This window comes from Heliangelus exortis, chromosome 5, assembly GCF_036169615.1.
Source record: "Heliangelus exortis chromosome 5, bHelExo1.hap1, whole genome shotgun sequence".
Taxonomy (NCBI): domain Eukaryota; kingdom Metazoa; phylum Chordata; class Aves; order Apodiformes; family Trochilidae; genus Heliangelus; species Heliangelus exortis.
The window spans coordinates 23,226,350-23,251,453 of record NC_092426.1 but is presented as its reverse complement, the minus strand read 5'-3'; the positions used below and the strand labels follow the sequence as shown (position 1 = coordinate 23,251,453).

Below are 25,104 nucleotides of genomic sequence, written 5' to 3'. Positions count from 1 at the left end.
ACCTCTTAGGGTGTGATGTTTTTTCAAGTTACAATGCTTGCAGCTCTACACTTTCAAGGAACAGTGCTTGGTTTTAATCCTTAGGTTTCCTCCATGCCCCCTTATTTCTCTGCTGACCGCGTATTTACCTCATAAGACGGGATGAGCAAAAAAGCCGGGGGCTCCGGCGTTTCCCTACACGGGTGCTTTGCGCATTTCCCCTCGGGAGCCAGTGCCCTGTCAGGCTGGAGCCGTGTTTATGAAACCACAGCTGCCCCCATCCCTCCTAACTCCACCTCCCTCAGCACAGCTGGAGGCGAAGAGAGGCTGGGGCCTGCCCCGCCGGGGCGGCCCCTCTTGGTTCGGGGGCGGGTGGCGACCCTAGCCCTGCGGCCGGTACCGGCCCCAGCCCGCCGAGCTGCGGCCCCGCCGCCGCCGGTGCCGGCTTTTTGGCATCCCTAATCGCTGCTGGCCCCTGTGATTGGCTGCGCGGCTCTGACCCCGCTCGGGCTCCCGGCTGGGCGGATAAAAGGGGCCTGAGCCGGGGGCTCCCAGGCATTCCCGGAGCGGGCACCAGGGACCGCCGGCCGCAGCATGACGGGCAAAGCGGGCGCGGCGCTGGCCCCAAGCCTGCCCGGTAAGCCCAAGCCCGACGGCGCGGCCTCCGCCCCCGCTGCCCCTCCACCGCCTCCGCCGCCCCCCGCGGCGGGAGCCAAGCCCAGCTCCGGGCCCACCCCTCCCCGCTGCACCGGCTTCGGCATCCAGGAAATCCTGGGCTTGAATAAGGAGCCCCCGTCGCACCCTCGGGCCGCCCTGGACTCGCTGCCCGCCGGGCACCTGCTGGCGGCCCGCTCCGTGCTCAGTCCTGCTGGGGTGGGCGGTGTGGGCATGGGGTTGCTGGGGGCCGGCGGGATCCCTGGCTTCTACACCCAGCCCACCTTCCTGGAGGTGCTCTCCGACCCCCAGAGCGTCCACCTGCAGCCCCTGGCTCGGGCCCCCGGGCAGCTGGACAGCAGCCAGACGGCCAGCTCAGGTAGGCACGTCCCCGGCCTCCGGGGACCCCGCCAGCGCCTCCCCCCACCCCCACACCCGCCGCCCCGGCGGAAGGACCCGTGCCCGGCGTCGAGAAGGCGATTTATTTTCGATCCCGAGGAAGTGAAAGGCGGGCGGGCGGGAGCATATTCCGCCCCTGTCCGGGGCTGCGGCCGCGGTGCGGCCGGGGTCGCCCAGCCCCGGGATGAGGGGACCACTGGCGGAGCGGTCTCCCCGCGGCCCCGGCAGCCCCAACTCGTTGCCGGAGAATTAGGGGCCGCTCCGCATCCCTTTCCTAGACGGCAGGAGCAGCCCACAACCCTTCCCGCAGGCCTCTCTCCCAAGCCACCTCCGGTCACTCCGGAGCGGCAGGCAGCAGTGCTCGGCCCCAAGGCGAAGCCCCGTCTCATCCCGGGTGCGGCTGGAGCCGTCCGTCGCGGTGCCCGGCCCAGGTCGTACCTGTCGCCCCCGGCTTCAGCTCGACCTCCCCAAGCAGCGACGCGCTGGGACTGAGGCTGGGACCATGGCCGGGCGGGTGCCGAGGTGTGAGCGGGCAGGAGCAGGGCCGGAGCGTGGGGCCAGCCCCGGCTCCCGACAGGGACAGCGGTGCGCATCGAAACGGGGGTCCAGGTTCGGTCCCCCGGCTGCTCCTTCGGGGGAAAGGCGGCACCGTCCTGTCCGTAGCCCCCCGGCCTGGGCTTCCCTGGGGAGTGGAGTGCAGAGGGCAGATATCAGCTCTTCACCGGATTTTAATTTTTTTTTTTTTTTCTGGTATTCCATGAGCCTCAGTTTTTCCCTTCTCTTTTCCTGTGTTTCTGCGGGGAAGTCCGGGACCCCCGGGCGGGGGCAGGCGTCCATGGGTGCCGGGCCGCGGGGACGGGGCTGCAGCTCCCCCGTTTTCCTACGGTTTTGTTGTGCTTGCCGGGCTCTGCATTTTAGCAGGGAGACAAACAGCAGACCCAGCAAACGACTCCGGGGAAGAGAAGGGGGAGCGAGAGCCCGGTCCCGGCCCGGAGCTTTCTCTGGAGGGGGTGAATCTCCCCGAGTCGGTCGGACAGGGAGAGGGGCTGAAGCCGGGGTCGGGAGCAGCAGCGCTGGGGCCGCGCCGGGCTGGAGGGAGCGGCCGGCGGCGGGCCCCGTCCGCGCAACAACGCAACGAAACCTTCGGCCGGAGCCGGCGGAGGGAGCCGGAGCCACCGGGTCCGGCCCTGCCCGTGGGTTCCCGGTGGCAAGAGAGCCCCAGCCCACGGCCGCTGCCTGTTTCTCCGCAGACTCTGAGGATGTCTCCTCCAGCGACCGGAAAATGTCCAAATCCTCCCTAAACCAGAGCAAGAAACGAAAGAAGAGGCGGCACAGGTAAGAGAGCAGACGCCACTCTACCGGATCCCTCTGTCTCCTCCCCAGGGCATCCGGCACCGGCGGGCCCAACCCGCGCCCGTCCGGAACGAAATAACCCGACACCGGCCCCTGGAGAGTCTAGGCGCCCCTTCGGCTTCTCCACCGGGCCTTTTCCTTTTTTTCTTTCTCCCTGTCCAAAATAGATCGGATCTGGGGATATGACTTTAGGGAGTGTGGGAACTGGCCACGAGTATCGTTTTTTAAAAATTTTTATGGCTGAGGATCCGAGCATCCCGAGCCGCAAACCCCAGCAGCCCCTGAGCACCTGGGTGAGATACAGATCACTGATGTTCAGAAGAAAAAAAGAAACATCATCCTGTCCAAAATCGAAGCAGTTCAAATAATCAAAACTGTTCCTTGCACCGCATGTAGCAATATAAATATTGGCTATCAGCAAGGGACAGTTTCCATCAATTATTTAAATATTTTATTGCTTACAAATAAATGTTTTGCCAATAGATTAAATAGTTGAGAATCAGACACAGCCTGTAGAGAAGCTGACGAAAGCTGGACAATTTCTTAACGAAAAAGAAGATCCACTTTCGGAGATGTGAGGCGGGATTTGGTTTCCCCTCTGGAACAGTCAGGGTAATAGACTTTGTCTGACTTCTCCCACAGTCAAAATGGAGTTGAATTGTCTGTGCCTTACAAACAGAAACGAAAAATCCCTTGCTGAGTTCTGGCATTGCTGTGGCCGGAGAGTCAGGACAAAGGAAGACCAGACACCATCCACCAGGGGTGATTTAGGAATAATTAAATCAATCCCACCACGATGTAGGAAGGGTGGATTAAAAGATGCCCCAGTGAAAGCTTAGCAGGATGCGGGGTGGAACAAGACGGACTATCCCAGGAGACGTCCTGCTATTCGTGCAACTGAAGGGCTCATCACAAACCCGGGGACCCTCCCCAAGCAAATGCTCTCAGTTTGGGTGCCCTGAAGTAAATATGGATTCGTTTTCTATGTAGACCATAGGGAAGAGGTGTGGAGGGAGAAGGGCACACAGAGGGAAAACGAAGTTCAGATTTGTTTTATTTTCAGTTCTCGACAGAAACAAACCTGCAACATTTAGCCGTTGTTAAGACCTCTAGTTAGTCGTACCAGGAACGGGCTGTGAGATGACAGGCCAGCAATCTGCAGATATTTGCAACAAAAGTAAGAGAGGGTTGTGTACTGAAAAAGAGACAGGGGCTACCCAGGGACGAGAGCTAAAAGGGGAAACTTCAGCTGAACGTTGTCCTGTCGGAGAGCCTTGCTGGGATTCAGCGCTCTAGTCAGAGGAGAGTGGAGCAGAATGCTTGAAATCTAAATTGTATCAAAACTGGAATATTTTTTCCTGTGGTCCCAGAGAGAGAAAATAAATGACTTAATGTGCCTCTGCTGTCCCTGGAGTTCACAGATTTGTCGGAGCTGGAAAAAAACTGTTTCAAAAGAGAATGGGTTTAGGAGTGACTTTAAAGAAGGATCTGATTGCAGTTATGTTCCTGGCATTTGCATGCTGCTTTTGTTTGTAATGTTATCGATCTGGTGAAATCCTTTAGATTCTGAACAGCAAAGGATATTTCTGAGATTTTCTGTTTATGATCTCTGGAAATGTAGGACTTTTTTTGAAATTTGGATGTATTCCCCCTGTTTCCTTCCACCTTCTGGGAGCTACGGGTTTCTTAGTTTGATAATATATTTATATGTTTACTTTGAACAAAGGCTGTATTTTGTTGTTTTGGTGTTTGGGATTGTTTGTGGCTTTTTTTTTTTTTTTTTTTCTTTAGTTGCTTGCTTGTTTTTTTGTTTGTTTTTTGGTTTGGTTTTTGGTTTTGTTTTTTTGTTTGTTTGGGTTTTGGTTTGGGTTTTTTTTTTTTTTGTTTGTTTGATTTTGGGTTTATATTTTTTGTTTTGTTTGGTTTTGGGGGTTTTTTTGCCATTGGAGCGGTTTGTTGTTGTTTTTTTTTTTAATCAAAAATAGCTTTTTGTGTACTAAGGGGGTTGGAAGGTGTGAGTTTTAACACTCAGGGGAGTGGAAGTGTCCTGAGACCTCTCATCCATCCCCTGGAGAAAGGCTTTCATCCGTCTCGGCTTTCCAGCTGCTGATTTTTCAATCTGGTTGTCCCGAGCTGGGAACTGGCTGTGCAAAGGCGGGTTGGGCTGCTGCCCGCCAAGGGCGGTCCAGGAGGATTTCCAGAGGATAATGGGGTAATGCAAACTGGCAGGGAGCAGCTAATGGGCTATCGGAGTAGAAGCAAACAGGGTGAAGGCAGAGGAAGGGAGCTGGCACTGGATTTGTAATGAAGGACTGGAGAAAAGCAGTGAGGAACAGAGTGGATAAAACCCTTGGAGGATTCAGCCGAGGACCAGGGCTTCAGGGGAGGATCATTTGCTCGTGGAGATTGAAGAGGCTAAGGACCAGCAGCTGGGGAAGAGCTCAACACCTCTCCAGATGGGGTGCTGAGGGGATGTTGCTTTATCTCGGCCTGACTATCAAAGGGTTAAGAAACCCAAGGCTACAAGAGGAGGAGGGGGTGATTTTAGGGCAGGCCAGGGATGGGTTCAATCTCCTGTCAGAGGAGGAGAGAGGGACAGGGACACCCCCAGGATTCCCACAAAAGGCAGCAGGGTCTGAGATGCAAGTGCAGCTGCCATCAGTGCTGGTGGCAGTGCTCGCTGTCTCCAGAGGGAAGTCCCCAGAGCGAAGGTGATTTGTAACTGTTTAAAGCACTGTCTTCTGGCATTTTCTCTTTCTCCTTTCACCCTGGCACTTGACCTTTTGTGCACAGAAACACAGGAGATGGGGTGGAAAAGCTATGCATTATCAGTTTACTCAGGTTTCTGTAGCTTCTGTGTCCATTTCTGACTCTTCATCATCTCTGCTTCTTCTTATGTTTTTTTGATCAAAGAGTTTTACTCTCCTCAGGACAATCTTCACATCCTACCAACTGGAGGAGCTGGAAAAGGCCTTCAATGAGGCCCACTATCCTGACGTATATGCTAGAGAGATGTTGGCCATGAAAACAGAGTTGCCAGAAGACAGGATACAGGTAATCATATCTCCCAGACCCCATTATCCTCCCCCTCTCAGCTGTGCTTATCCCTCCCTGAAGAAAAGGTAGTGTCATGGGAAGGCTGGCATTGATTTGAATGAACCTCCCCAGGCTTTCTGCTTCCCTGTTTTCCATGAGTAGGTAGCCAGGTCAGCTGTTCTTGGCAGATTCATATTTGGTGTTTGTATGTCAAGGTGTGTTGTATGTGGCATGTTGTACCAGTGATTGGGGGTTTGTCTAACAGAGGGAACCCTAAATCATTGAAGGGGGACTGGTGTGTAAGGAAAGATTGCAGTGCTTTGAGGTCCTGGTGGTATAGTCAAGAAGACAGCCTCCCAGAGACTGGGTCTGGATGGGCACTATGGAAGGGGAAGAGCTCATCTCTGCTCCTTTGGGTGCAGGAGGATGCACAGGGATGTTGAAGCCAGCTAGGATCGTAGTGTGGGAATGATGGGTGGGGAACAGTGAGGTGCTTGCACCCCCTCTGCATATTCACTGCATTTGCCTCCTCAAGAGAAGGTTTCCTGAAATTTATTTTAAAATGATTTTTAATGTTTGGGGTTGAATTGCATGCAGTCCTGTTTTGCACTGTGAGGAGTCAGAACCACTGGGTGTGGAGCATTGCCACTGTGTGGTGAATCCTCCAGTGGTAAGGAGCAGTTGGAGCTGCAGGGCTGTGCCAGCACCAGCCTTCAGCCTGTGTGGCAGCCAGTATGCAAGCAGTCATTACAGCCCAAAAAGCTGGATAAGACTTACAGATGCTGTGTACAGTGTGGGAGGTACAACATTACTGGACAGACCAAATACAAAGTTCACAAGGGTGGACACCAGCAGCTTCTGCTGCCTCCCTCCTCCCCATGCCTTGCTCCCATGAGGTATGAGATTGCTGCAGAGGACACAGAGATGTAATGGCCAAGTCCTGAACCCATTTTTGTTGGTACAGGTATTGTTTCTTGGCTGGACATGATGTTTGAGTGTCCTGGTTTCCCTATATCCTCTTTCTGCTCAGTGAAAGTGAGTGCTCTTTCTTCTCATGAAAGCCAAATCTGTTCCTTCACCCATGCTCTTTCTTTGCTAAAGAGATGGCCCAAGAGGCTGCAGCCTTGTTGGTTTTGAAGGCAGCTCACAGGGCACTTAGCTCCCAGTGTCAAGCCTTATCTTGATGCTGAGGCATGACCCTGCACAGGGACAGGGAGAGCTTCCAAAACCAAAGTGCAGCCTTTTTTCCCTCAGTCCTAAGCCCCTCTCACTGCCCTCATTCTTGTGCTCAATCAAGAGTGACATCTTTATAAAAGCAAGTTGTGCTTCTTAGCCCATTTTGTTGGCAGTACTCCTGCTGACCTAATAGCTTGTAAATAACCTGTGCACTGACAGGATTTCCAGCTTCAGAAATAATGGTCCATCATCTGATACCCTACCTGACACATTAGGATTTTGCTCCAGGCTCTGATGCTTTACCTCTAGAGAGAGCAAGCTGGACATTGAGTCATTTTTCCATGTGAGACCCTGTAGGCCTTCACGTCAGGAAGGGAGAAATCTGTCGGGGGTGTAGCATTGCCTGCACCCACCATCTCATGCTAGGCTGGAAAGAAGATCCTTTGATTTCCCACTAAGGGCCTTTTTTCAATTAAGAGGTTAATCTAGTGGTACAGTATCTTGAACTGCAGAGGCACAATTTCTCCTGTGGGCAGAGCTGAGGTCCCTCATGATGGGTGAGGAGGAGGGACATGTTACAGCAGACAGTGAAGACCCAGGCACTGAATATACTGCTTCAGCATTGGGAGCATTCTTCTAGTTCTGAGACTCAATGGTTTGTCTCATTTGGAAGTGTAATCGTGGGTAACCTATTTCAGCTCTCACTGACTTACTGCCAGCTGGTCATTCTGCAGCTGGCTAATAAACAGCTGCCAGCTCTTTCTATACTGCAGACTTTTTAAGAAGAGGAGTGCTCCTTACTGTGGTTCCACTGCCCCAGAGATCTAGCTAGACATGGACAGCAGAAACAACTCATGGTGTGGCTGTTCTGAACATCAGATGTTGCTAATGGCACAAGTATTCCAGGGGAAATTGCTTGAAGGTGACAGTTTCACTCACCGTGAAAGGAGAAATCATAAGAAACAGCAGAATTTCTTCAGCATCTGCTGTGTGAGATCATGAGCACAGTGCCAAGGTGAGCATCAGGGTCACATAGGAGTCCTGGGCACTGCTAATGGAGGACTCAGCTCCCACCCAACTTCCCCAAGGGGTCAGTACCCGATTGTCCCTTGCCACATATTCTATGAAGTATTCTTGTCCGTGCTTTTTCTTTGTGTCACAAGCCATGACAAAATAATTCCTAGGCTTGGCCATGCTTCTTGATATTTCACCTCATGTTCCTTTTCAACTTTAACCTCTTTTGTATGAGGCTTATTCTTTCCCCCTTGTTATGGTGTTCACACTCTTTAAATAAATCTAAGTTATTTCTTCTTCTGGCTGTCACTTTTGGTTTTAATCATTGCTTAAGCAAACTGTGAAGATACTTTCTTAAATAACTCTTCATAAATCACTCACTGGTCTCTTATTCATGTGGTTGTCCTTCTGTGAAGCCCATCCTGCCTGTCAGTCTTCCTGATGTTAAGGAACCACATGCCCACAGCTGTGCACCAGTTCAGCTGCACTTTGAATCCTTGCAGAAACAGCTTCAAATAAGCACTGGTCTGCTTGTTTCCCTACCTGTTATGTTTATGTAGTTCAGTCACTTCAAACTTTTTTTTTAGACAGAATTTTAATTTTTTTTTAAATCCTACCAGCTCTGACACTGGCAGGTGTATGTTAGAGAAAGTTATAAAAGCAGGTCAGCTATCTAGTGATACTTACAGACATTAACTGTGACAGTTTCCTGGGATTTTGAACATATGTAAATACCTTAACATCCCATGGCAAGGAATTCTGGTGCAGAACTACACAAGTGAAGTAAATCTTGCTTTGCATCTGTTTGTATCATTTAATATCCGTAGGAAGATCTGAAAATGAATCTTTATTCCCTTCATAATATTTATAATTTTTTTTGAATCAGTTTCTAACTGGTCAAGGGAGCTCTGCATTTTTGCATTTTGCATTTTGCTTGTAGTGTCTCCCATCTTTCCACATTGTTCTCTCTCTCCTGTAGGTCATTGATGAAAGTGTTTTCCAAGATTGTTGTGAGCATCACATGCTGTGGGCTTTGACAGCATTTCGTGTGGGTTCCCACTGGACCCACATATAAGAGTGATACCTACCCCTTATTTTCATTCATGGAATTATTTCTCAGGAGGTAGTAGTCAAAGGGAAAGTAAATCACCTATGAAATTCAATATGAAAGTGAAATTCAAAGAGCGCAAATGATATATAGGAACTACTTGCATGTAAAACCTTCAGCACAACACTACAAATAGCCATCAGAGGCCAGGAAAGTTATTGGTTTGAGAGAACATTGAATTCAGGGAAAAATATTCAGATCCTCCATTTAGAGAGAGGATGAATGCGTGTGTTTTTTTTTCAAGGCAGCGCTCTCACACTGTGTGCATCTTCCTCTCGTATGAATCTAAAAGGAGCACAAACATCTTCACATCAGGCAACATGGGAAAATAATTTAATTTTCCCAGTGAGACACTTTGCACAAATCAGACCAGATGTCCCTGTGGCTATTTTGCAAGATATTTGAAAAACACTACATTAATCAATTCATTTGAAAGAGTATTCAAAAGAGTTGCAGTGTTGTTACTAGAATAAACCCAGACTTTTCTGTAAAATCCAGGTGTGGGAAGTATATTCCTGTGGGAAAGTATATCCTTACTAAACAACTTGAAGTCTTCAAAATGGCCTCAGGCTGACAAGTATTCTGACACATGTCTTAAATCAGTGTCATTCTCATAACAGATACTCTGAAGAGTAACGTGTAGATTGTAGATAAGCTACCCATATTGAATATTTAGTATGTGACACTTCCAAACTATAAACACAACCATCTACTGTATTAACGTTCAGTAGAGTTTGATTTGGGATTATTCAAATGACTGTGTATGTCTGTCATTACAGTATGTCTCCTGCTGATGAAATAAATCAATTAATCAGTACAGTATTATCAAAAAATAGGCTCCTCATCGACATTGTAGGGACATTAGATTTACCTTTTAAGGAACGAAGCAAATTAAAAAAAAATCTCAGTTCTTGTTGTTAAGTGATTGTATGGTAATTACATGGGTGAAGAATTTTGAGACAAATAAAACTGAGACATTTTGCTTATGTATCCCAAGGAATCCCAAGGAAGTGTTAGTGCCATATGTGAGGAGTGAGGATTTTCTGTGTATCCAGAAACTTTTATCAGGCATTCAGGATGTCAATTTTGGTTAAAACCAACTGAAAGCCAAGTAAAACTCTAATTGAAAGTCTAATTTTTTAGCTGCTATCAGATTAATGTATTTTGTTATCACTGTGTAGCCCTTTAGGAGCAGAATGAGGATGGAGGAATTGGGAAGGAGGTCGTCAGGAGAAAAGCATTTGTAGCAAGAGTACTTTTCCAGAACAAGAGGCTTGCTTTGCTTCAGTTTTGCAAAAAACATTCTGTATTTGGAGGTGAATGTAATTTGGGGAGGCCTGAGGAACCAGTATTGCACTGAAGGAGTGAAGCTGAAAGTGTTGCTGCTGTCTGAGCCAACCATTTCAAAACCCTTTTTTTTTTTTTTTTTTTTTTTTTTTTTTTTTTTCTTTTTCTTTTTTTTTTTAAAGAAAGCTGCAAGCCCTGCAAGAATAATGAAATAGAGCTGAGCAGCTAGTGCTGGCTATCTTTGCCAATAATTCCTGAGCACTTGGGCAAGCTTCAGCAGTGTGATACCAGATAAGTGTCATTAACTTCCCCTATACTTTTAGAAATTTAGGAAGTGTACAAGTGAGAGTAATAAAACTAATCAAACTTACTGGCTTGGTGAGAATATTATTATGAGTGTTTCTCATGGCATATGGTGCATCTCAGCCTCCATGTCTTTAATTGGTATGTTAGGAGTTCATTCACTTTGCTGCCTCTTCAATAACATGCTTGTTTAGTTAATCTAAATTCATATTAATTTCCATTTTTCAATTAAGAGTTGTTTAATTTGGCCCTTTCTGAAATGGACTGTTTTTCATTACCCTTTACCTGTGGTCTGTTTTCAGTCCATGTGCTAGAACTTCGTTTACACGTCAATTACTATTGCTTCAAATAGAGGGGCTGGGTGATGGGCAAGTTCAGGGGCCTGGGCAAGCCTTCCCAAAGGGATTGCCCTCTGGAAAGTCTGACACTGTGTGTCTCTGGACAGAGGACAAATATGAGGCAGCAGACAGGAAGGCAGATGCAGGGCTGGGAACATCTCTTCAGCTTACTGTGAAGTGGGAACTTCACTGCTTGTTGCTAGACTGTGCAGGTTACCTGCCCAGCTTGTGGCTTTTACCCTGCTAGAGCTGGGGCTGTAAGTGCAGTTGTAAAGGTGGTTTTTTTTGTTGTTGTTGTTTTTGGGGTTTTTTAAGTGCAGAGATGATGGTATAGAAAAATGAGTATTTTGTATATCCAACTACAACTTTATTCCTGTGTGTTCAGTCCTCGAGTTGCTTCAGCCACAAACCAATTTTCTAAATGGAACAGAAACTCAAATAAAACCAAAATATCTTGTCTTTGCCTTCTGCTCCATTCTTTGCAAGATGTTTATAGCTGTCACAGCATAAGGGACAGTGTGGTTTTGGAGTGTTCCTCCACAGTCGGGAGGGAAACCGGGCTTTGCAATGACAGCTCCTTCCTTGTTCTCTCCCTGGTTTGGAGAGGCACTGAGGAGCAGATACCTTCCAGTGCTGGAGCACTTAAGCTCCCTTCGAGAAGAAGGATGTGCAGGTAACAAACCATGCCATAGCCCATTGCTTATGGAGTGCTCTGGCAGAGACTTTCCCCCCTTGTGGCCAGGGCGATGAGGGCTGGCTCTGCGAGTTTACTGACAGCCTGTGACAGCTCAGACTGTCTTCACTGCATTTATCCCTCTGTTTTCTTAACAACATTGACTTAAGGGCACCACTTCTCTGAGTCAGCCTAGGTGCTGTAGTTCCTTGATCACTTGAACTCTTCTGGAAACACTACCCTAAATCTGCCTGCTGAGAACACTTGCATGCCCTCCTAACTATGAAACTTTCTTTTCTCTCCTCTGATACTGCTGCAGTATTCCACAACTGATTGTTAAAAAAATAATTGGGCAGCCCAGCAAGTTCAATAGTTAATTCCCCTCCAGCCTTAGGATGCCTGCTAGGGGGACTAGCTGATGGTTGTGTGTTCAGATTTTCCTTTAATGACCATTTATCATAAAGTTTCCCTCCTTTCCTGGCTTTGAATAGAGATTTTTTTAATAGTTCAATAACAGAGGCACTTGAGAGACATGGTTAATTTACTCTCCCCTTTATTTCTTAATGGATCTATTTTCCTCTGTACTGTTTATCCTTTACCCTGATAGATCTCAACAAGTTGTTCCCATTTTTCTCTGGCAGCGGGAACCTCCTCTGCCTTTTCATTGTGTCTTTGTGGGGTTTCTGCAAGCCATGTTTTGCACAGGCCTGTACAGAAATACACAAAAATGCTATTGTCTGCCTCATGCACCAAGCTATTGAGAAATCTCGTCCTCAACAGACATAAAGAGGTCCCTGGTCTCCTTATGTACAAGTCTGTCTGGTCCTTCTGTGGAGCAGAAAAGAATAAACTGTTGCTATAATATCCAAAGGTGGCTTCCTGAAACCACCCTCATCAGAGGCTGTGGAGAAAGCTTTAGGCTCTTTTCTGTCTACTCTGAGCAGCACTGCTCTGAGAACAGCAAAAGATGTTCAGTTTAGGACTTTCCTGATGTGAGAAGTACAAGTTTTTCCCTGCTTTCTGTTCCAGTGGGTCTCTGTCAGGCTCAAAACTGTTGGAGCAAAGGCAGAGCAGAAACTTAGGCTATGGTTTTTGGAGCTTTCAGCTGCAGCTTTTTCTCCAAATTTGTAGCAAGATAATACAAGTGAACTATTGCTTATATCTAGTGACCTTCCTGTGATTAATATGCAGGCCTATGGCATCCATATCGCGCAATCAAAAATATGAAGATTATGACCCCCCTGTGGTCTAGAAGTGACCGACTATCTCTTCCCTGACTGTTGGAGATGGCCCATTAAAAATTGGACAAGCAGCAGCACTTTGCCAGGCTGGGTTAGCCCATTCAGGTGTTGTTCAGCCAGGCCAGTGAAGCCAGGCTGCCTACCCTTGCCTCTGGGAAGCTCTGGCTCAGACACTGGGAGAAATAACTTCTCATCCATGTTACCCTCTCCTCTCCAAGGGCACTGCTTAGGTCACCCAGAGGGAGGCTGAACTGTGGGTGTTGTTGGGAAGCAACCCCTTGGAAGTATCTAGCCAACATGTGCATGTGCGTGTACACGAGGAGTATCTGTGCTGGTCACTGCTCTTATACAGGCAAGCTAATGAAGTCTGTTCCAAGACAACCATGTCCAGCAGGTGCTTCTGACATCTCTAGGTCTCTTTGTATCTTTGGTATCACTGTCATCCTTCCAACTTAGTGTCCCCCATGACTGTCACTGTAGTGTCCTGCCATTTGTTTGTTATTTAGACCAAGGTGACCATGACTGAGACTGAGGCTTCACTGAGTCATAGCTGAGGGAGGATCCCTTCCTGGGAGATCTCAGCCTGGGTGAACTAAGCTTGGGCCATAGCTTAGAATGCCCTGGTGAGCTTAGATGAGCTACCCTGATGTGAGCAGCATCCACAGGTAGGTTGTGTATTGCCAGTTCTGTGGGTCACACCACTGTGCACTAGCTCAACCAGAAAATGTTGGCTGTGAGCATCAGTGGCACATCAGTGGTGACTGCCTGAAACATGATCCTTCTGCAGCTATCAAGTGTCATGTGAAATCTCCTGGAGTCATGAGTTACATGCAGAAGGTGGGGGACACACTGGGCTGAAGAACAGCTAGAGCCAGAAGCAGACATTTGGTAGGAGTAGAGCTCTGAAGGACCACCCCAGTGCAGACAACATATGCCAGTCCTGACCTTTTGGGTGGTAGTCAGGGTACAGACCACCATTCTGACCTGTTTTTTGTCTCTGGTGGTACTCCTCCTTCCCCAGACTCAAGAAAGCCTGGTGAAGGATTTGCTGAGGTTGGGTGATTAGATGTCTTGTTGCACAAAGCAAGGAACTGCGAACACCATCCTTACCGTGTATCTTCCCAAGGGGAGATTGTAAAGGACTGCAACTTTCTCCTTTTGGTGCTCAGTCCAAGCTGCTGCATAGAAGTTGACTCCAACATGTTACAAAATTTTACAATACATAACACATTTCAGTAGGTATCTTCCAGCTAATGCTTCCATGCACAAGGAATTCCTGTGCATTGATGAGCCCGTGCCACAGGGGAGACTTTGTGGGCTGTTCCCATGAACACAGGGAAGGTCTTGAGCCTTGTGTTGGGAAATGGGGGGCACCAAGTAGTGCTGCCCACACCATATCCTGCTGATACACAGCCTCAGGGTCCTATATTTTTCCTGGAGAAGGTCAGAGTGCATCTTTTCCCTTTGCTCTGTGTGTACTGCTAAAGAAAAGGGCAACAGGCAGTGCTCTGCAACCTCTGAGGAAGGCTGTCATCCCAAGCTTTGATTTTGGTGCCCATTGGAAGACCTCATGGAGGGTGATGCACTATTTCTCCTCCAGCTCCCAATTAGCCTTGCTCTAGCATGAAGGTGATAACATGGTGTGCCCCTGAATGCACAGAATGCATATGGATGTTCATGAAGACCTGCACTAACATTTCCTCTGGCCAGAGTAGCTGCAGAGCAGCATAATCAGGGAAAAAGGAGGTAAACTGAAACCACACAGGCAGGATATCAGCTTGGTTAACAGAGGCATGGATTGTGAGCACCCAAAGGGTGGATGGCCTATGCAGTATCACCCTTTGTGTTGATGATAGATGTATCCTTGGGGTTTGTGTGGACTTGGACAATGTGTGCACCCTTGTTAGCTTTCCTGTGTCTGTTGTACACCCATGGCCCTGATGCTTTTCCTGTTTCTTCATCAGCATGTTAGGAAAAGAGGAATTTGGGCATTTATCTTCTGTGTCCTAGCATCTGGCATCCTATATAGAGCCATAGCTCCAGCTATGCTGTTGGTCATCTGGCATCGTGATCTGGCCATGATGAAGTCAAAGTCTCAGAGATGTATTTGCTGTGCAGATGTGCAGCACAATCAGGCATGTGCTGAATCACTGATCTCACTAGAGTTACCATGCACACTTCTTTTTGTCTGAGGAAGCTGGGAGCCCTACATCTGATGAAGTTCTCCACTTTTTGAAGGTTACATGCCAACAAGTGAAAAAACATGTTACCACATGAGATAGAAAGGTCAGGTGAAATGCCACATTTGCCAAGGGGGCACAGTTTAAGACATGTTCTTGGGTAAAGAAGGAGGGATTTTACACCTTTTGCTGCGTAAGCCAGATGAATTGCAACTAGTAGCTATGCTTGGCCCAGTGCTTTTATGAGCAGCATCCAGAGGCAGGTCTGGTCTGCAGGACTCCTGACATGGTAATAGCTTTTACAATTTTGCTGGGTACTGTATTGAGCCTGTACTCAATGTGTGCCTTGTGGAAATTTAGCTTAGAGGAGATCCAACCTGCAGTGACCCATCATGTCTGCCCAAGAGGCACGAATTCCATCTCACAGGTCACCTCATTATGTCTTTCTGGACTTATTTGTCAAGTGAATCAGACATGACTCCAGCTGTTATCAGGGAGGGCTTTTGCCATAGCATGCATGGGAACTGCTTTTCTAATGTGAGCTCAGAGAGCTCTTTCCCTGTGTTGACTAAGAGGAGGGATGATGAGTCCTGTGATCAGCCATGCAGCCCATGTGCAACCTTTACTGCTCTCATTTAACTTCATACCCACTTTACACCAGCCATAGAAAGTGATGTCACCATAAACAGTGACAATAATTTTGACATTACATTTGAAAAGACATCAATAAACCATTTCCAGGCTTGCACAAGTGGAGCAGTCTCCACCAGCAGCCTGAAGACAGGAAACTTTCCTGGGGTGATTACTACATGGGAGGGATTTGAGGAAGCCCCAGGACCCAGTCAGACTTTACATTCTTATAGCAATTCATTACAAAGCCCCAGGCCCTGTGAGTGCAGATGGGGAGGTGTTCTCAGGGAGTATGAGTTTGCAACACTCACATCCTCAGATTGGACTCAGCCAGGGCCACCAGCCCTGTCCAATATGAGGGTGGGGATGTGGCTTTATTTTTTTTTTTAATTTAAAAGAGCTGTTAATTCTGACCACTCTCATTGTAGAGGCTTGTGTTGGAAAGGATAGAGGTAGAAAGGGAGGTGTGTAGTTGTCAGAAAGAATGAGTGCTGAGATGGCAGCAAGGCCCCCTGTATGGAGGTGAGCTGGAGGTCTTCTCTGATCTGCAGCTGGACCTACTAAAGGGACCCAAGGGTGAAGGGCTAGGAATGCTGCTGGGCATAACTTTAGGAGCATTGTTCTGCTGCAAGGGAGGGAGTGGACTTGACTTGACCATCCTTTTCTAGTCAGGGAGAGGAGGAATAAGTATGCAGGCAAAGGAGTGAAAAGCATACACTGCGACACAGCTTCTCCATACCAGAGCGCACAATGCTGTGCTGTGTGTGCAATGAGGTGACAGGATCAGTCCAGAGCAGCATAATGGTGAAAGGAACATCAGCATCTACAGTGTGCTGGTGTAGATGTCTGAGTGTTTTACAGAACAATGGATGCCACAGAGGGAAGAGGTCTAGGAGAATATTGTGAGGATTTCAGCCCAACGTTGCTGAAGCGCTAGCAGAGTGATGTGCTAGGGGGACCCGAGTGTGTTGGGTTGGAATGCCAGCAGCAGCATGATACCAAGTGAGACCATGACAGAGGATTACAACCCAAGGCCAGAAAACAGAAGGCCAGAAATCTCCCAGGCTGCCTGGATTGGAAAGACAGGGTTTCTCTGCTGCATCCTTACTTGAAGAGCTCAGTATCAGAAATGGCTTCTTTGCAGACATCTTACAGAGATGTCTTAGTCCATGCTTGTTAGTCCATGGGCAGGGGAGCTGGTCTCAGATGGGGGAACTTGAGATTTTGTCCCCTGCTTTGGTTTCTGGTTTGCCAACAGCCATGAGCATCTGCTCCCCACGACCTGTCCAAGTCGTGTGCTAGTGTGATGCGTGCTGGCGTGTTTGTGTTTCTGTGTCTTTATGTCTCAGTCTGTACGTCTGTCAGTGCCTGTGTGGACGTGCATCTGCTTGAGGCCATCTAGTGGACATTTCGGCATGCACTGTTTTGGTCTAGGACGAGCCATAAAGCTCCATGAAGCTTCTTACCTGAAAGACCCCTATTGAATCAAAGGCAGTATGTGAGATCTGGTGAAGCAAAAAGTCACTATTATCGAGCCTGTAATTTTCCTTTCATGGGTGAGGAATGCTTGGGCATGCAATATAACATTATTTTATTGGAAAGACAAATTGACCAGCACCAATTCTCCAGGCAGTGTGCCCCAACTTGGGAAGTAGAAGCTAAGAAAATTAGTATAACCAGTGAAAATTTTAGATTTACACAGTACAGAAACAATACACAGTAACACCCCAGGTGTCTTAAAATATCACTTTCCTAATTCAGATTCCTGGCTCATGGCAAACCTCCAGGAGATTTCTCTCTCTAGCAGACAATGTTTCAGGAGCTGATTAGGTAAACAAACTAACTAATATGATGAATGCAGATGGCAAGGACACATTAAGACTCATGTCCCATTTTAAAATGAGAGATTCCTCCTCCTACAATTTGTTCTTCTGCATCATCAAAAATCCAAAGAAGAACTGGTTGTCATTTGTGGTTCAGAGGAGGACACTGGCAAGAATAACCTTGCCAGTCCTGATTCCAAAACACTGCAGCCCTGCGGTGCAGCCCAGGGGTCCTCGGCTTTTTCCACTTTGGGCATCGGGCATTCAGGGTGGGAATGCGAAGATTTGGCTTAGGAACATCGTCATTTATTAGGCTTGCAGTACTGTTAGTTTTGGTAAGAGGGCATCAGAAGGACAGGCATGTGGTACAAGCATCCAGGAGACTATACCGAAGGTGCTGGTGTTTGCTGTTGGATCATAGGCTGTCGCTGCACTGGGAGGAGGCAGTTGTCAGTGTGACCCACCCAGTGGGGTTGGAAAGTGTGTGATGCTCAGCTCTTACCAAATAATGGGGAGAGAGTTGCCAGGCAGATCCTCTCTGAGCAAGGGCTTATGTTACCATTCCCTATTTGCCTCTTTCATACTAAGAGTAGGTTTGGCAAGGTGATGAGTTTTGGTGTTGCTGCTTTCCTTTGCCCAGAGGAGCAAACCCAATGCATACATAAGGGGCTGTGGTTTCTGCAGGGTGCAGAAACTGGACCTGGCTTCCAATGTGCGCTGTGAAGTGTGCATCCTCTTATCCTGCTTTCAGGGCACCAGGGGTGTCTGGCAGTCTTGTCAGAGGTGCGCTTGGCTGCTGCCCCCAGCTCAGTCAGAGTGGCCACCACCCCAGACCCAGCCCTTGATATGCCAAAGGCATCACTCATGGGGGGCAGAAGCAGTCCAGGAGAGGGCTTTGGGCTGCTAAACACCCAGTGTGCTTGCATGGGCTGAACTCAATGTTAATGTGTCCTCTGGGTAGCAAGACACACCTGTCATTTTTACTCTGTTGTCCAGTTTCTAAGGATGGATTTCCTGGAACCAGCTCACCATCTTTCAGAAAGTGTTCTCATGTGATAATAAAAAGCTGTAAATCTTCTTATGATGTAGCATATTGCTCCAAGACACTTCTGTGCATCAGATCCTCATAACTTTGCACAAACACCTTATGTGTCTAAAATTAATCAGGGCTTTTCAGCACTGGTTGTGAAGTGTGGAAGTGCAAACACAGTCTTCACCACAACCTGGGCTGTGCAATGGAGAACCATATGAAAGGAAGTGAGGAGGAAGGTGTGTGATACACAGCCACATGAATAAAGCATTTTTCAAAGCTGAGCTGACCCGTGTGAAGGGAAGGGTTAAGACCAAACATGGATGAACCTAAGCATAGCTTGAAGCAGCCTGAATTTTACAGAGACAGAGGAATTTGTAAATATTTCCAAGCAAAGACAACTGCAGCGTAAGGAGTCACAGAACACCAAAACCGTAAGTGAATGGAAGTTTAAGGGTGAAACTCATCTCAGACAAGGGAAGGAAAGTGAGATGCCAATAATATTCAGACGTGGCTGATGTACCAAAACAGCCAAAAATACCACAGAATAACTAAAACTCATGTAATCCATCTTAGATTAGAGGCACAGGAAAATTATTCTATCACATCAGGAAAGCTGAAGAAAACAGTAAGATCTTCTCTCAGAAGAACATCCCGCTGATGGAGCCATCTGAACTAGGGCAAAATGCTGAGAATGAGACATGGGGAATTATTCTGCTGAATCAGAATGGTGTGGGGGCTGCTAGTGCTGTGCTGGACCTCTTCCCTGTGTGCTGCTCTGGAGAGTTTTGTGGCACAGGTGCTGGACAGGGTTCTCACTATTTAGCATCATCAATACTCACTATTTAGCATCATCAGCTTCACTTCATTTCTGAGATAAAGATATGGCTCCTGGTATTAAAGCCAGATGGCCTCCCAGCTGCTGTTCCAATGGCAGTTCTTGGATTTCAAACTTCCCTTTTTCCAAGTCGAAACCAAGAGGAATGACAAAAATATGTTTCAGAGATATCAAATTATCTTACTAAGGTGTTGATATAATTTTGGTTTTCCCATTTGGGTTTAGACATAGATTTTTCATGTCTTAGGTGGCTGAGATTAAAATACAAGATTCAGAAGAAAACCATAGATAATTCTGATTACACTTCCACTGGCTGGAAGGAGGTTTTTTCCTGTGCGATTGAATCAGCATATTTTTATTGAAAAAATTTCACCAGCTCTAGTCAAAATTGGGCTGTCAAAATTAGCAGAGCTTCTGCAGTATTTGAGTGGCCCTGCCGTGGGAAATGGGATACTCCATGGCAATGGGTGTAATAGCAGCAGGCAGTGCTGGGGCAAGTGAGGCTTGGCTAAGGAGAAGGTCAGAGGAGCACGAGGCAAGAGAGATGTCTGGCCCACCAAGGTGAGAAGAGAGTTGGTGAAAACATCAGTGAGGATGTTTTCCTCACTAAAAAAGGACTGAGAGTTTAAAAAGTTGTCTGCTGGGTACTTGGTGGAAAAACCTGCTCCTGGCTGAGATCCCAGGTGTGACAACTGGTGACAAACACAGCTGTATATAGCCAAGCCTGGCAAGCTGCTCTGGAAATAAGGGCAGGTGTCAGAGCAGCCCAAAACAAAGGAGATTTACAGGTGCTGTCCCTTGAGTAGTGCAAGAATTTCTTCCTGAAGCCAAGGGAGATGGGGGGCAGGTCTGTGGTGAGGGGTATAATTGTATTGGTTTATCTAAGGCAGAACAAACAGGATTCCTCTCCTGGCCCCACCATGTTGAGCTGCCTCTTTTCAGCATGGATGTGTCAGGGGTGGCTGCCCCGCAGCCCCAGGCTGGTGGGTGAGAAAGAACCACAAACTCTTGTGTCAGAGGCTGGAAACAGAGAAAACCGGTCCTTTCCAGCTCTGCCCTCTGGGCTGTGGAAGCAGGAGGAGTGTGTGTCCTGGAGTGAGAGACCCTGCCAGCATCCTGCTGACTGCATGACCAAGCAAACCCGTGTCACTGAGACATGGAGAAGAAGGTGGAGAGAGAAGTTTGGTGCTCCCCAGAGGCCTTGCTCAGGCCCTGGTGGACCTGCAGCCATCTATGATTCAGGGGTTACGTATTGCCAGTACAAAAATGTGAATCAGACTCTTTATCATGCAGAGGAGGTGACTTGTGTGGCAAAGGCCCCTGACTGTAAAATCTCCTTTGACATGCACAAAGTGTCTTCTGCTGGAGAAGCTGGGATCAGAGCCACTGGGACCACCTCTCCAGCCACCCTGCAGACCTCTCTGTGGGGACAGGCCAGCCAGGCTCTTAGAAAGCTGCCAAGGTTGGCTGTCACCAGCCCATCCCACTAGCAAGCCACCTGCCTACTCTGCAGCTCTGTCCCCATAAGGCTTTGGCACTGCGCAGTTCTGCGAGGTCACCTCACCAGCTGAGAGGAGGACTTCACTCTGTGGCATCAGTCTCGTGGTCCACATGGCAGAGGGGGGGGTCTGCCCCAGTCCCCCTGTGGTCCCTGCTTCAGCCCAAGCTCCCCCAGGACTACTGGTGGTGGAGACAAGAGAGGGTTAAGCTGTCAGCTCTGTAATGTTAAACAGGTGTCAAAGGCACCTCCATATATCTGCAGATTGAAATCAAATTCTTTGCAGTATAAAAAGATAAATTACCCAGGCGATTCCCGCCTCATCCCACTCATCAGGCCAGCACCAGACGGCAAGCAATTTTTTTTTTTAATGTGCTAACGACCTAATCAAGCAATCAAGTCAGAGAAGATTGCAGAGTGACCCCGAGCATCCATCTGCCAGCGAGACCCCGCCATTCATTTCCATTCTGCCATGTACTTTCTGAGAAAAGGGAGGGAAAAAAATAGAAAAGAAAAAAAAATCCTAAACAAATTAACACCCAATTTTCTGTGAGTCTAATTAGTTAAATGAGGAGGTGTTTGGGGTGTCCGCAGGGAGGGAGGGGCTGCCTCTCAGAGAGGGGCCTGGTAACTTCATGGCATTAATTAGCGCAGGTCAATGGCGTGGTTCCCTGGGGACCAGCTGCTTTAATTTCCCGTGATATTTCAGTGCCTGAGGCCCATCGATTCAAACTGAAATTAACTTATTTTTCAATCAGGCCTGGGCTGCCCCTGGGGCTGACTCTTCCTTTGCCTCCTTCTGAATAGACCTCGAGCAATTTTTCATCTAAAGCTGATGCCTCTGCAAGGCAGGAAGGGAGGGGAGATGGGGAGGGAGGAGGGTGAGAGAGACAAGAGGAATGGAAATCAGAGAGAGAGCGCTAATAGGTTTCTGCAAGCATCCCCCCCCCAGCACCATCACCAACCCCCGCCTCTCTGCTTGCTGCCCCCCAGGTCACAGCTCAGAGATTATTCTGCCAATTTTCTGCAGAGATGAGGGGCTTTTCAAACTGGGAATTCAGGGCGAAGGCACAGATCAGCTTCTCCCCTCTGCTGCCTCTCCCAGGCATCTGCCCCTATCCCAGCCCTCCCTGCAGGCACCGCTGCTCACAGCCCAGCACCACAGCTCAGGCACATTGTAAATAATGAAAGGAAATCCCAGGCATGAGAGCCAAAAGCTGCCAGAAAAAGACACTGCAATGGCAAATTAATTGTATCCTGTGGAGAGGGATGGGATCTGCTCCTGCAAGGGAGAGGTACTGTTGCACAGGGAAAGAGATTGCAGTGCTTTCAGGTCGAGCATCAATGATTCTGCCTTCATCCTGCTGCACAAGTTCATGTGTGTCTCTTTGCAGGAAGGGAACTGACACACTGTCTCCCTCCAAAAAAACCATGTCCTCCCTTGTCGTCCACCTCAGGTTTGGTTCCAGAACCGCCGGGCCAAATGGCGGAAGAGGGAGAAATGCTGGGGCAGGAGCAGCGTGATGGCTGAGTATGGGCTCTATGGAGCCATGGTGCGTCACTCCATCCCACTGCCTGAGTCCATCCTCAAGTCTGCCAAGGATGGCATCATGGAGTCCTGTGCCCCCTGGCTCCTGGGTAAGAGAACAGCCACCTTTGTGGGGGATGGTGAGTGGGTTGAGATAAAGTGGGGGGATGCAAGGAAGAAACTGGAGATTTGTTAAAAACATGGGGGAGGGCAGCAGGGCGAGGCCCCTCCATCCCACTGCCCTCCCAACCTCATCCTCCAAGGGTCCTCATCAAAAGGGTCTGACTGCTCATCCAAAATCCTTTCTGGTCTTTGGATCCTGACTTGCAGGATCTGGCCAGGGCAGGAATTTGCCTCCCATGTACAGGATGGTGTTAGCCTTTGACTCCTGTGGCACGATCACCCCTTGTGCCCAGGGAGCAGGGGCTCCAACCCTTGCCCAAGACAGGAGATAATTTCAGTCTGACTCCTGCCGCTCTGTGATGCTGTGTGGAGTGTCAGGACCCCCAAATGTACTTTTCTTGCCCCATATCCCAGGGGAAGCACCCTGCTGCCTCCTCCTGCTCTTGGCACCTGGGGGAGATGCATTTCTGTCTGGTTTCACTTGGCTTTCTGCGCAGACATGGAGGTAGCTGCTAGCCTACCATGCTCCTGCTCTTTGCTTCCTGCTTTCTGACTTTTCAGGCTGGTTCCAGTGCCAAAACTAGTGTCTGGCATCTTGATGACAGGCTGCCTTGACTTTCTGTCTGTGTGAAATGGAGAGAGGCAGAGGGGTGGGGGGTGTGAGGAGTGGGTTGACACAGGAATAGCTAATGGAGGATGTCCCTCCCCAGCCTCAGTTAAGCTCTGGCAACTGCTCTATACCCTCATCCCCATACAGGGACAAGTTAGCTTTAGGTTCACAGAAAGAAATGGAAGGGAGAGTAATTACAGACCTTTCAGGGCAGCCTAAAATGCATGAATGCTGGGCCCAGGCTGCCCCAGCAGGCAGTGGCTGTGCCTGGGCTGCCCTCGGGCGAGGGCCAGAACAAGCGGCTCGCAGTGACTGCTGTGTGAAGCAAGGGTTTCTGCTTTTCCTTAATTCTGGCCTCTCTTTATCTTTGCTGTTTTCAGTTCAAGATGGCTTTCCCATGCCCAGGCGCTTTTCTAAACCCGAATACCAACAATTCTTTTTAGGGATGCACAAAAAGTCTCTGGAGGCAGCGGCTGAGGCGGGGAGGAAGACGGAGGTGGAGCGCCAGGCCCTGCCCAAGCTTGACAAAGGTGACAAGGAAGAGAGGGGCCCAGATCCCAAAACCACCATTTCCCAGGAGGAACTGAGAGAAAACAGCATTGCTGCCCTCAGGGCCAAAGCTCAGGAGCACAGCACCAAAGTCCTGGGGACCATTGCTGGGGACACCCCAGCCCCAGGCAGGAAGACGGAGACAGGAGAGGAGGCAGTGGAGGCGGAGGATGAGAGACAGACGGAGAAGTCAAACTCATCGCAGAAGGAGGAGAAGCTGATTTAGACGAGGGGAAGAGGCAGCAGAAGCCATCCCCAACAGACACTGTGTCCTCCAGGGGCTGCATCCCCTCTTGGACCACCAGGCACGCCTGGCTGTCCATGTCCAGGGAGTGGGGCCCCAGTCTCTGCACCTGGGGATGCCTGGCAGGGTTGCACCCCACCTGCTCCCCTCGAGCATACTCCTGCTCCTCACTCCTCCACCCTGCTGGGCCTTCCTCCCCTCCCCCCCCGCTTCTTTTCAGGGGACCAGGAAGTGTCCCATCATCATTGCCACCCAAGACTACACCAAGGTTCTGGGCCCTTCTGGCCCAGTTCTGGGGCTCTCTCTTCCTGCTCCAGCCCTGGGCCCCATCTGCCATCTTCAAGGGAGCCTGTCCCATGCTGCCATACCCCTCCTTGGTGCATGTCTCTCCCAGTTCTGCCTTGGCCTCTTCCCCTGGTGCCCTGTCCTGCCATGCCCCAGGCAGACCTGCTGCCTTCCCCCAGCCATTGCCTCTGGCTCTGGCCCAGGCTGCAGTGGGACAAACCCATGACAATGTTTGCATGAAATGGTGACTCTCCACCTAGGGTGGTTTGCACCTTCCACACATCTCTCCTTGCCTGGTGATGGGGTCCGATGGAAAGGGGTGAAAAAAAAAACAGCTTTGAGGTTGTTGAGTTTTACTCCATTTGGCAGGGAGAGGCAGGCTTAGCCCATGGGCACAATGGCCTGGTCCCACCTGGCACTTCCAGGAGACCCCAGCCCATGCTGCTGGCCCCTGCAGGGCTGGCCACAACAGTCTGACTGCCCCAAATGCCAAGGCCTTTGGAGCCTCCTGCACCCCTGTGGAATGGCCAAGTGGTGAATTTATTTACTGAATACATTATTCCAGGTGAGACAGCAACATCTGACAAATGTATTTATTGAATTAAATTTGTCCAGCTCTCTGTCTGAGTGTTAAAGGGAATGACAGCCATGCAGATACACCCCAGTCCATCCTCCTGTAACATGTACATATGTCTCCCAGCTGGCCCCACACAAGCACATGCAGACCCATGAAGCCAAACCTGCTCTATGGTACCATCCTGGTAAAACGCTATTCCCTCCCACCCCGAAAGCTTTTGGACAGTGACTTCCAGGTGACCCTTTCTGTCCTGCTTTCATCTGTGAGCATCCTTTCCTGAGCTACTGTTTTTCTTTGGTCAAAGGTTAAGCCCCTCCATCCAGCCCCTGTCTGTCTTTGTCCCCTGGTCGTTTGACGTGTTAGATGATAGCCCATGGTGTGTAAATAATGTATATACAATGAGAAAAGAATTCAGTATTAAGGTGTTTGAGATATGGAGCTGTAACAACTTCTAGTCATCCAGCATCTGTGATTTATGTGCCATTTTCTGTAAAGATATGAACAAAAATAAAACTGAACTGGAATACTGTGTATGAGACCTGTAAATGACCCATGGTTCAAGAAGGGTGAATTCATCCAAAGCTAATAGGAGGCTGGGCATCATGCTGTAGCCAGAGAGAGGTGGGAG

General features: G+C 48.9%; 2 protein-coding genes across 5 annotated transcripts in view; one reads left to right on the top strand and one right to left on the bottom strand.

Moving 5' to 3' along the window:
- Positions 1-441: 441 nt before the first annotated feature.
- Positions 442-25,007, top strand: VSX2 (visual system homeobox 2). Of its 4 annotated transcripts, none has more exons than XM_071746029.1 (5): positions 442-1,012; positions 2,283-2,367; positions 5,316-5,439; positions 22,018-22,198; positions 23,202-25,007. In XM_071746029.1, exons 1-5 carry the CDS (start codon positions 574-576, stop codon positions 23,594-23,596), a joined length of 1,224 nt encoding a protein of 407 aa, XP_071602130.1. In that variant the 5' UTR covers positions 442-573; the 3' UTR covers positions 23,597-25,007. The 4 variants fall into 4 exon arrangements, with proteins under 4 accessions (XP_071602130.1, XP_071602131.1, XP_071602129.1 ...); XM_071746030.1 differs by having other exon boundaries at positions 448-1,012; positions 23,265-25,007; XM_071746028.1 differs by lacking the exon at positions 442-1,012 and having other exon boundaries at positions 1,022-2,367; positions 23,265-25,007.
- Positions 16,946-25,104, bottom strand: part of ABCD4 (ATP binding cassette subfamily D member 4) — a 37,819-nt gene continuing 29,660 nt past the window's right edge. The window contains exon 19 of the mRNA XM_071746011.1: positions 16,946-18,422. Coding sequence (XP_071602112.1) covers positions 18,408-18,422 — 15 coding nt within the window. The 3' untranslated portion in view covers positions 16,946-18,407. The remainder of the gene's footprint in view (positions 18,423-25,104) is intronic.